This window comes from Bactrocera tryoni, chromosome 5 (assembly GCF_016617805.1).
Source record: "Bactrocera tryoni isolate S06 chromosome 5, CSIRO_BtryS06_freeze2, whole genome shotgun sequence".
Taxonomy (NCBI): domain Eukaryota; kingdom Metazoa; phylum Arthropoda; class Insecta; order Diptera; family Tephritidae; genus Bactrocera; species Bactrocera tryoni.
This window is the reverse complement of record NC_052503.1, coordinates 41,962,008-41,972,257: the sequence shown is the minus strand read 5'-3', so window position 1 is coordinate 41,972,257 and position 10,250 is coordinate 41,962,008. Positions and strand designations below refer to the sequence as shown.

The 10,250-nt window shown below is 39.2% G+C and overlaps 3 protein-coding genes across 3 annotated transcripts; all 3 read left to right on the top strand.

The window, feature by feature from the left end:
* Positions 1–932: 932 nt before the first annotated feature.
* LOC120778918 (cuticle protein LPCP-23-like) lies at positions 933–1,374 on the top strand. The gene is made up of 2 exons (XM_040110965.1): positions 933–944; positions 1,024–1,374. The coding sequence occupies exons 1-2, from the start codon at positions 933–935 to the stop codon at positions 1,372–1,374; spliced, it is 363 nt and encodes a 120-aa protein (XP_039966899.1).
* Positions 1,375–4,932: 3,558 nt separating this feature from the next.
* On the top strand, positions 4,933–5,338 carry LOC120778920 (cuticle protein LPCP-23-like). Its single transcript, XM_040110967.1, has 2 exons — positions 4,933–4,944; positions 5,012–5,338. Exons 1-2 carry the CDS (start codon positions 4,933–4,935, stop codon positions 5,336–5,338), a joined length of 339 nt encoding a protein of 112 aa, XP_039966901.1.
* Positions 5,339–9,013: 3,675 nt separating this feature from the next.
* On the top strand, positions 9,014–9,514 carry LOC120777183 (pupal cuticle protein C1B-like). Its single transcript, XM_040108345.1, has 2 exons — positions 9,014–9,025; positions 9,101–9,514. Exons 1-2 carry the CDS (start codon positions 9,014–9,016, stop codon positions 9,407–9,409), a joined length of 321 nt encoding a protein of 106 aa, XP_039964279.1. The 3' UTR covers positions 9,410–9,514.
* The last annotated feature ends 736 nt before the right edge of the window (positions 9,515–10,250 follow it).

Genomic DNA, 10,250 nt, shown 5'->3' with positions numbered 1-10,250 from the left:
TTAAGCGGTGTCTACGCTAATAAAGAAGAAGACATATATACATACTAAAGTTTAGTACCGAAATTATTTTCGTTATGCTAACGAAAATGTCGGTAAGTGAACTTGTCAACTCTCATATATTTCATGTAATGAATTCCAATCCTCTGTCTATTTAAGGATAATTTTAATATATTTTTACTGACGGGAGGTATAATATAGGTATAAAACTACCTTTGTCTATGACCTATAATGTAAATTAGTAAGACGGGAATTCGATTGTAATTCACTCACGATTTTGTCGCAGAAACGATCGTGAATAATTTTGCAATATATTTAAAATAAAGTTTTGCCAACACCTGACGATACTTTTCCGACTTTGATCTTGGCAAGTTGCCAGAGTATGAAATGTTCGGTTACACTCCAAGTTAGCCCTTTCTTACTTGTTTTATACTCGTATAAGTAAATTAAAGCAGCCACTCAAAAAAAATCCCCGATTTTGCTCATTGCACATTCAAGAGTATAAAGTGCTTTGTAGTACCCGAACTTTGCCCCTTACGTAGTCATTAATATACTTTATGTATCAAACTTTGAAATTTTTCGAAATGCACGAAATAAAAAGTTGTTGTTTCTCTCATTACCTTATACATATTTTTAGTTGAGGCGAATTCCTACGCACAAATATAAATGTGAAACATTAAAACAATTTTAAGTGCATTCATATTAACCAAATCTTGGAATGCAAACAGTGTTTAAAATCAATGTCGATTACAAGAAATGATTGTCTACTTAGTATTACAGTACCGTTGTTTCATATCTTCAAGGCATATTTCTCCATACATTACCGTGCGTGCAGACCGAATTTTGTATAAAAGGTAATGATTTTTCAACCATTGATATCACAATCTACTTACCTATTCATTTGTAAGGAAGTCAAAAAATCCAAAACTAACAAAATGTTCAAGTTGGTAGGTTTGAAACATTTCAACTTAGTTTCTTAATTATGATTTTGTAATTTATATAATAAAATTTTATTTCTACCAACAGTTCGCTGTCTGCTTCCTGGCACTCTTCGCTGTTGCCTTCGGTGCTGCTAAACCCGGTTTGTTGGCTGCCCCATTGGCTTACTCTGCTCCTTTAGCCGTTGCCCCAGTTGCTGCTGCCTATGCCGCTCCAGTCGCCGCTGCTTACTCAGCGCCCCTCGCCTACACTGCCGGATATGCTGGTTACGTCGCACCCTACGCCAGCAGCTACTCAGCTCACTCGATCGCCCACTCCGCCGCTTTCCCAGCTGCCTATGCCGCCGCTCCAGTGGTTGCCGCCCATGCTCCCGTAGTTGCTGCCCCAGCTCCAGTCCTTGCCGCTGCCGCCCCAGCTGTTGCAGTGCTCAAGAAGTAAATAGAAAATGACAAGGAGCCCATTTTCTAAAATTTGTATACCTAAATGCTGTGAACTGAAATAAAGCGATACTTTGAAACTAATTGAATATGTTTCTTTATATCTTTAAACATGAATAGAGGTAGAGGTGGGACCCCAAACCCAGTTGCCATTAACGCGTCTTCTTACGTGCTTCAAGCACCAGCCATTTCATATTCGAAAGTATCGAGGAGTTCAGTGCTCTGTCATTGCTTATGTCAATACCTTCCCTATAAGTAACGATTCTATTTTAGTTTTATACTCTCGCACCTAAAATAATTTGTCGGCTGCTGAACTATCTAAGCTTAATCGAGTTAGATATAGACTTAGAAGTGATCACAACAGCGGCCGACATTGTTATCATATTATATTATGGCTCATATTAGGTTATTTTATCTTTGGTTGCCGGTTTCTTAAGGTAGCCCAATTATGGCAGACTGTTCTTTGTGGAGCCACAGGAAAAACTTTTGTAGTTGGATATAAGCGCATTGAGCTTTTCCCAAATCTGAACGTCTAAGAGTATGATATTTGCGGTATTTTGGCCTTGATCGGGCAAACGCAAAAATCTAGAAGGAAATGTTAACATGATGAGCTCATCAGCTTGCAATACCGCCAGGTACCCAAACCAGTCAATCACTTGGTAACTCGATGCCATAACTAGGCTCAAGTCCAGTAAATAAAGAACTATTGGATGAGCCTTAAGTACTTAAAAATGTCAGTAGGAGGAATACACGTTCCTCCCATCGATCGCAGAGAAGTTCGAAAATAAGATGCTCAAAGTTCGATTCAACTTGACTTTAAGTTAAAGTTCTAATCAATTCTTCCGACAAGACGTTAGTGAATGCCCCCTCGATTTCGAAGAAGCTCTCTTCTACAAATTCCTTGTGCCTGATGGTCTTCATGGTAACAAGAGTGAGCAAAGCAGTGTCCACTGACCTACCTTTGCAATAAGCATGTTGTGCTCTTGAAAGTCGATCCTGAATTGCTATCCCTTAGCAGTTCAATTAGTCTTTGGAAGACTGGAGTTGCTCATGTCAAGTCGCAGTTCGTCTCAGGTAGTCTGAGAAGTATTATCTCAAGGGAAGGATTGCTCGAAAAGTAAGCGTTTAGGAGCAGCTTAAGGGTTACCTGGCTGCTCAAAGTCCAGTTACTATTTCCATCCTTTCAGTACATCATGAACCTTGAATATTCATGACGGCCTACACTTTTTCTAAAATATCTTTTCAGGAAGACTTCTTGACTTTTTTCCGTACTTTGGACTTATAGATATTTCATACTTTCACCACCACTTCTATGGGTATTGTTGAAGAGTCGCCTACTAAACGCTCTGATTTCCAAAAGCTCCAATGTTTACCAGGACGGATTCCTTCTGCCGTTCTTCTAACAGTCTGGAAAAGCTAGTCGGACCTTCTTACATTATAGTTGATGCTAATCAGATTCCTAGACTTTCCGGGATGGCCTTCAGTTCCGTCTTCGCTGCGGCTTGAATCTCCTCTATCGTATAGAAACGGTGTCCCCGGAGCGGTCTTTTGAGCTTGGTGAACAGCCAGAAGTCGCACGGCACCAGATCAGAGGAATACGGTGGTTGCGGAACGATATGGGTTGAGTTTTTGGCGAAATGATCACGAATTACGAGGGCAGTATGGGATGGTGCATTATCGTGGTGTAAAAACCAAGAATTGTCTTTCCACAATTCCGGCCTTTTTAGGCGGATAGCGTTACGCAAACGACGCATAACGTTCAAATAATATTCCTTGTTGACTGTTTGACCGGTTGGAAGGAATTCATAATGCACAACACCACGATAATCGAAGAAAACATTCAACATGACCTTGATTTTTGAGCGTGTATGGGATGGTGCATTATCGTGGTGTAAAAACCAGGAATTGTCTTTCCACAATTCCGGCCTTTTTAGGCGGATAGCGTTACGCAAATGACCCATAACGTTCAAATAATATTCCTTGTTGACTGTTTGACCGGTTGGAAGGAATTCATAATGCACAACACCACGATAATCGAAGAAAACAGTTAACATGACCTTGATTTTTGAGCGAGTTTGGCGCGATTTTTTTGGTCTCGGCTCTCTTTTGGCACGATATTCGTTCGATTGATCGGTTGTTTCGGGATCGTAAGCATAGATCCAAGTCTCATCGCCAGTTATAATGCGTTTCATGACACCCTGGTAGTCGGAAAGCATCGTTTTACACACTTCAACGCGACGCCTTTTTTCCAAAGAATTCAATGTTTTCGGTACCAGTCGAGATTTGACGCGCTTGAGGCCCAAAACATCTTTCAAAATGGTATTGGCTGAGCCTTTCGATATGCCAACTTCATCAGCAAGGTCTCTAATTGTTAATCGACGGTTTTTCAACACCAAATCTTTGATTTGTTGAACGTGAGCTTCGTCGGTTGAGGTTGATGGTCGCCCTGGACGCTCTTCGTCTTCGACACGTTCACGGCGGGCTTCGAAATCACTATACCACTTGTAAAAATTTTCTTTAGACAAAGCCTCATCACTAAAGGCTTTCTGCATCATCCTCAACGTATCCGCAGCAGAAAATTGATTCCGTAAACAAAATTTAATGCAAATTCTTTGCTCAACAAATTTCGACATCGCAAAAAACGAAAAACTCACTTTTAGCAGCTCACAAAACGACAGGTATCTCAAACACTAATGAATATTTTGACATGAAATTTGACATAAATGTGACTGACAGTACTACCAACCTAAAAAAAAATAATTCTCCAAATCCTTCGACGCGCGCAGTTTAAATTCAAATGTCACAATGTCACCTTATTTTTTGGGTAATAAACGTATTGCTTGCTAATGCCTAGAAAATGTTCAACGTTGTCCCCTCAGATGGCGAAAGTATAAAATGTTCGACTGCTTTGGAATTCAGCTCTTGTCAACGTGTATTGATTCTTTTTAAACCATATCTACCCAAAGTTAACTTCAGGTCGATTGCCTACTAAGAGAATGAAGAAGTTTAACGTACCGGCATTACTAACGTCGGCCTGCTCTTAACGAGTATTTTATTTTTAATTACAACTATAACAGAAAATTGCTACTATGAAAGCTTTGAATAAAATCCATGCGCTTTTCCGATATTTTTTAAACAATGGAAAGGTCCATGCACAGTAATGCCATAAAAGTACATACCTTTTACCAATACTACAAGAGCCACCAGTCATCGCTATAGCAATTAATTACCACCAAATTTAGTACAATACCATGGTGGATTAAAGTCCATGCAATTTTATGAATGGGAACGCTAACTACCAAATACCAATGAAGAGACGGAGAGCGCTTGCGTGCGCTGTTTTCAAATTCGAATAATGTTTACAATAAGCATTGACTCATTGCTGCCCAATTGCTAGTACAGACCCGTACCTCTAACAGTATTCAAGGTTAATTGTGAGGGCGTTCGTAGCATTAGTTGACTATTGATTGGAATGATGACTTTCGTATAAAAGCAAGTGGTTGACGAACAATTGACATCAAAGAAGTCTAATCTTCAGCAAAACCAACAACCCATCAAAATGTTCAAATTGGTAAGTTAAAATAACGCATAGTAACGGAATATTTTTATTGCAATTAATATAACTTTATCTTCCACAGTTCTCGGTCTGCTTCCTCGCCCTCTTCGCTGTTGCCTTTGGCGCTGCTAAACCCGGTCTCTTGGCTGCTCCATTGGCTTACTCTGCTCCTTTAGCCGCTGCTCCAGTTGCTGCTGCCTATGCCGCTCCAGTCGCCGCTGCTTACTCCGCACCCCTCGCCTACACCGCAGGATATGCCGGCTACGTCGCCCCCTATGCCAGCAGCTACTCCGCTCACTCGATTGCCCACTCCGCCGCTTTCCCAGCTGCCTATGCTGCCGCTCCAGTAGTTACCGCGCCAGCGCCAGTCCTTGCTGCTGCCCCAGCTGTTGCTGTATTGAAGAAATAAAGGAAATTTCGAAAAAGCATTTTCCGAAACTAATATGGACCTTTGCAATGAAATAAAGCTGACGATTAGAAAAATATGATACAAAACTTGTGCATTTTTTCTTTTGCAAAAATTTTATTAAACAGATTTTGTTTTAGGCATCAAATGCTAAGTTAGACTAAAAGAGGCTTATTGTATATTGAAATGTTTTGGTTAATATGAGTTACTAAATAATTTTAACTGGATGTGCATGCTTATCCTTGAAAAAGTTAAGATTTGTATTATTACTTAAGCATTATATACAAGTACAAGTACAACGAAAGGTAGCCCTTAGGCCTATGTGAACACGTTTCATAATATTTGCAGTTTTTTCTGTTGAGAGAAGCTCTATCTTCCCAAATATTAGTAATTGAAAAGTTTTCAGAATATTTTATTTATTTTATTATCTATATTACATTGTTTTGGTAATTCTATTTTCTCATCGAAAAACCTTTAGACCTAAGTATATCACAGGAATCGATAGAGCTCCCCAGTTGAAGAATATTAAGTAGTGTTAGCAATAGTTGTTCTTTGAGCAATTTCTATGCATTAATATTTTATTTCTATATCATTTCTAAAATATTTGTCGCTTAAGACAATGTCAAGTCTGTACATCAAAGGATCCCTATTCTAAAATTTAATAATCCATTCTTGAGTTTGCGAAAGGGAAACATATGATATAAATATAATACTACGCTACCTGCTGTCAGAGTTGATTATAACTTTCACTTAAATTTAAAAGAATGGAATTTAGATTTTTTATATGTATGAGAGTAAACATGATTATAGTCCGATTTCACTCATTATAATATCGTAAGATAGGAATGTCCTTATATTATTACACAGTAAATTTAGTTAAAATTGTTTGAGTAGTGCCTAAGGTATGGTATGTTTCCGAAAGGTCGGCAATGCTACATATATCCATTGTCCAATTTTGAAACAGGCTCCTCTGAAGCCTCTCCGTACCATATATGTAGACGTGAAAGCAGTTTTAAACTTAGCCGGTATATGGGAAGTAGGTGGAGTTGTCAAAACGATTCCACCTCAGTAAGCGTGGTCAATATAGCTTTAGTGGTTTGTTAGATATGTATGTACATATGAACCTATTAATTGGGCGGCGCCATATCCACTTTTGCAAAATTCTCATCGCACAGTATCCCCTGTAACAATTTACATGTTTTTGGTCTTCATGTTTAGTAATAGCACTGGGCTGAAAGATTCTGTTATCTCCAATACCAAACTCACATGTGTGGCAGGGAACACTTGTACGAAAATTCATCCCGATATTTCATTCAACTCGTCTCATCATCAAGATCTTTTAAAGGCTGATCCCTTTAGAGCTATAATTAATTTAATGGCAATGTTTACTATCATTCGAAAGAACATTCTTTGGCATTAAATTTTTGAAGATTGTCTCTTTCAAACCTTTGGCCGCGGCTACGTTTCAGATGGTCTATTCGTTGAGTCAAATTTTCGATAACTCGTTCGAATATTTCCATTGGTAACTGGCGAATTACACGTGATGTTTTGCTCCAAGGCCTGAACCGAAATGGATTGTCCGCATAGACTTTAGACTTTACACATGTATTACCGTGATCAAATTGAAGGGTGAATTTTGGTCATTTCATCTCCTTCAAAGTAATCATGAAAAAATCCTCCGTCGTGATGGCCATCAGAGCCTTCTCGATTCAGCTTTTATATCCTTAATTAAGTCAAAACGGTGTGCTCGGAGTGGTCATGTGAATTTGCTGAATAGCCAGAAGTTACACGAAGGTAAATCAGGCGAATGCGGTGGTTGCGGCACGATATTAGTTGAAAATGTGGCGAAATGAACACGAATAACCAATGCTGTATGAGATGGATTATTGCACTTCTTTGTTCAATAAATTCAGACATAGTAAATATCAAGGAATTCACTTTCAGAGCATCACAAAACGAGGCTTTTCTCAAACACTAATTAATACTTTGACGTGAAATTTAGCATAGATGTCACTAATAGCACTAACGATGTGATATCACACGATTTTGGTGGCCAATCGACGGGACAAAAACGAAAAATTATCTGCACCCTGAAGTGTTCTCACAATAAATCCATTGATTGATGCAATGTGTAGGAAGTGACGCGGTCTTGTTGAAATCAAATATCGCCGAGATAACGAGCTTCAATTTCAGGCATTAAATAGTAGGTTATCATGGCGCGATAACGGCCGCTATTGACGATTAATTACTCACAGGCAACATTTTTGCTGGAATATGGACCGATGATTCCATCGGTCTACAAACCACAGCAAAATGTTTTTTTCTGGATGAAATTACAATTGTTGAGTCTCTTCAGATTGCTCTTCCTCTTAAATGGGCCTCATCGCTGAACAAAATTTGGCTCGAAAACTCCGGATCTTGAAAGTTTTCAAGAGCCCATAGAGCGAAGCGATTACGCTTGGGAAGGTCGAGCGGCTTCAGTTTAAAAAGTACTTCAGGAATAGTTTTTGGTGGGGAAATTAAACGTTTACTTGAAATATGAAGATTATTGCATTAAACATAGTTGTCTTTACACAGTTTAATATCATGATGGGAAAATTTTAAATCGACCTTTTCATATCAAATCCTACTAAGTTGTAAAAACCCATTATAAATCCTAACCGTGCGATTGACATACTTTATTGCAATGTATAATACTGTAGTCCGTTCGTGTATAGATTAGACAATTTCTACAAAACAAAACGATGTGGGCCAAAGTTTTTAGAATCCTTTGAGAATTTCTTCAATTTCTTGACTTCAATGTCATAATCAATTTTGAAGCATGTTCGTCCTCAACCACGTTTTCATGCGGCGAAGTGTCGAAAAAGAGCGTTCAGAGCTCGCAGGAAGACACAGGAATATGCGAACAAAACTATGAATTATGGGTCTACATCGCAGTTCTTCAACGTTTCCAATGCAGTAGTCGGTAACTTGCTGTCTTTTGACTTTTGCTTCTGCCCCCAATGACACTGCCAAGTTCAAGTTCACCTTTCAGCTTCAAACGTCGCACGACTTTGTAATTACCCAAAAGGCCTTTGAATCTATCTATTAAGCAGTCAATAAGGTTTTCCGTTCCTTGGGTTTTCAAAGAACATACGTTCCCCCATTTTCCCCACTGAATCCGCCACTGACTAATTGCACCTAGTTACTAAGTAAGTCAGAAATACACCAAATTGTACATAAGCATATAGATACATACATAGTTAAGGCATGCGTCTACCTTCATATTACGGCTGGGCGAAAGACGAGCACTCGCTTAACGTAAGAAACAAGGTGTCTGGTTTTATGCGGCCTTAGCGCATGCAAATTTCATTGCTACAAATATTTGCATCGTCAAAGTCAATAATGAACAACAATATTTACAGTTATAAACACACACACACGCTTTGGGGACTTCCTCAGCAATTGAAAATCAAAGTCAATAGCAAACAATGACGCATTCAATTAATATTGCAAACCCGTTAGTTTTGGACACTTCAAGGTTCAGTTGGGCGTGCTATGTGTGCGAATAAGGCAAAGATGGTAGTTTGTTTTGCAAAGTGAACTTCATATAAAAGCAAGTAGTCTGCATAACGCACATCAAAACTCACTTACCACTTCAACTCCAAAGAAGTCCAATCTTCAGCAAAAATTATCAACATGTTCAAATTGGTAAGTCGTATAGTTGAGATGTGAAAACTCTGAGATTTTTTATAATGAAAAATCGTATATTTCTTCTTTCTTTAGTTCGCTGTCTGCTTCCTAGCGCTCTTCGCTGTTGCCTTCGGTGCTGCTAAACCCGGTTTGTTGGCTGCTCCTTTGGCTTACTCCGCTCCTTTAGCTGCTGCCCCAGTTGCTGCTGCCTATGCCGCTCCAGTCGCCGCTGCTTACTCCGCTCCCCTCGCCTACACCGCAGGATATGCTGGTTACGTCGCACCATACGCCAGCAGCTACTCCGCTCACTCGATCGCCCACTCGGCCGCTTTCCCAGCTGCCTATGCTGCCGCTCCAGTAGTTGCTGCCCCAGCGCCCGCGGTCGCTGTGTTACGCAAATAGATAGGAAATTTTGTGATACTTAGTTAACGAGAATTCTATTTTCTAAAAGTGATACGCTAAATGTTGCGAAGCGGAATAAAGTGAATCTGTTGATTATATAAAATAGCCCCGAAACATTTGTTCTGTCATAGATTCATTTCTTATATTCATTGCGGTGTAATTAAGTAGTGTTTGATGTAATTTACTGCAGTAGGAGGAGGCTGTTTTTTGGGTTAGCCTATAAAAGGAGGTTAAGAAACAAAAATAAAAATCAGTGGAGAACAGTGGTAAATTGACTCAAAAACCAATAAAAGGCTTTTTAATTTTGTTTACTAAGTCGTCACTAAGTTAATGTAACAGTTTTAGTTTGTTTGGATAACTCGGCTTGTGTTGATCCCACCTGGTTACACGACGACCCTGGTTATTAACACCAGAAAGCTAAGTGTTTCTGATGTGAAATTTTTCCTAGCATTGACAAATGCTGTTAAATTTCATTATAGTTTCTTGATTTCCATCTATGCTCAAGGTCCCTAATTATTTTAATAATGATTACTGTCTTTAGAGTAGTCCAGGTTATAATAGGCGGTACAAATTGGTTACGGTCATAAGACAAATTCATTTTTTTTATAATATTACCTTGTCCCGATTGCGTCGGATTGAGAACGTTGTTGGCCTCTATCGTCGCTGGACCTCTGAATTTCATCTGAGCGTGACAGACGCTGGTCCTTCTGCATAAGCACGGAACTTTCACTCACTATTATACTTGCTTTTAGTAAGGTTCAACTTACAGCAATCGTAGAAGATCTTACCGGTCATTGCTCAATAGGCCTGCATGCTGAAAATTTTGTCCCACTCTAACTGT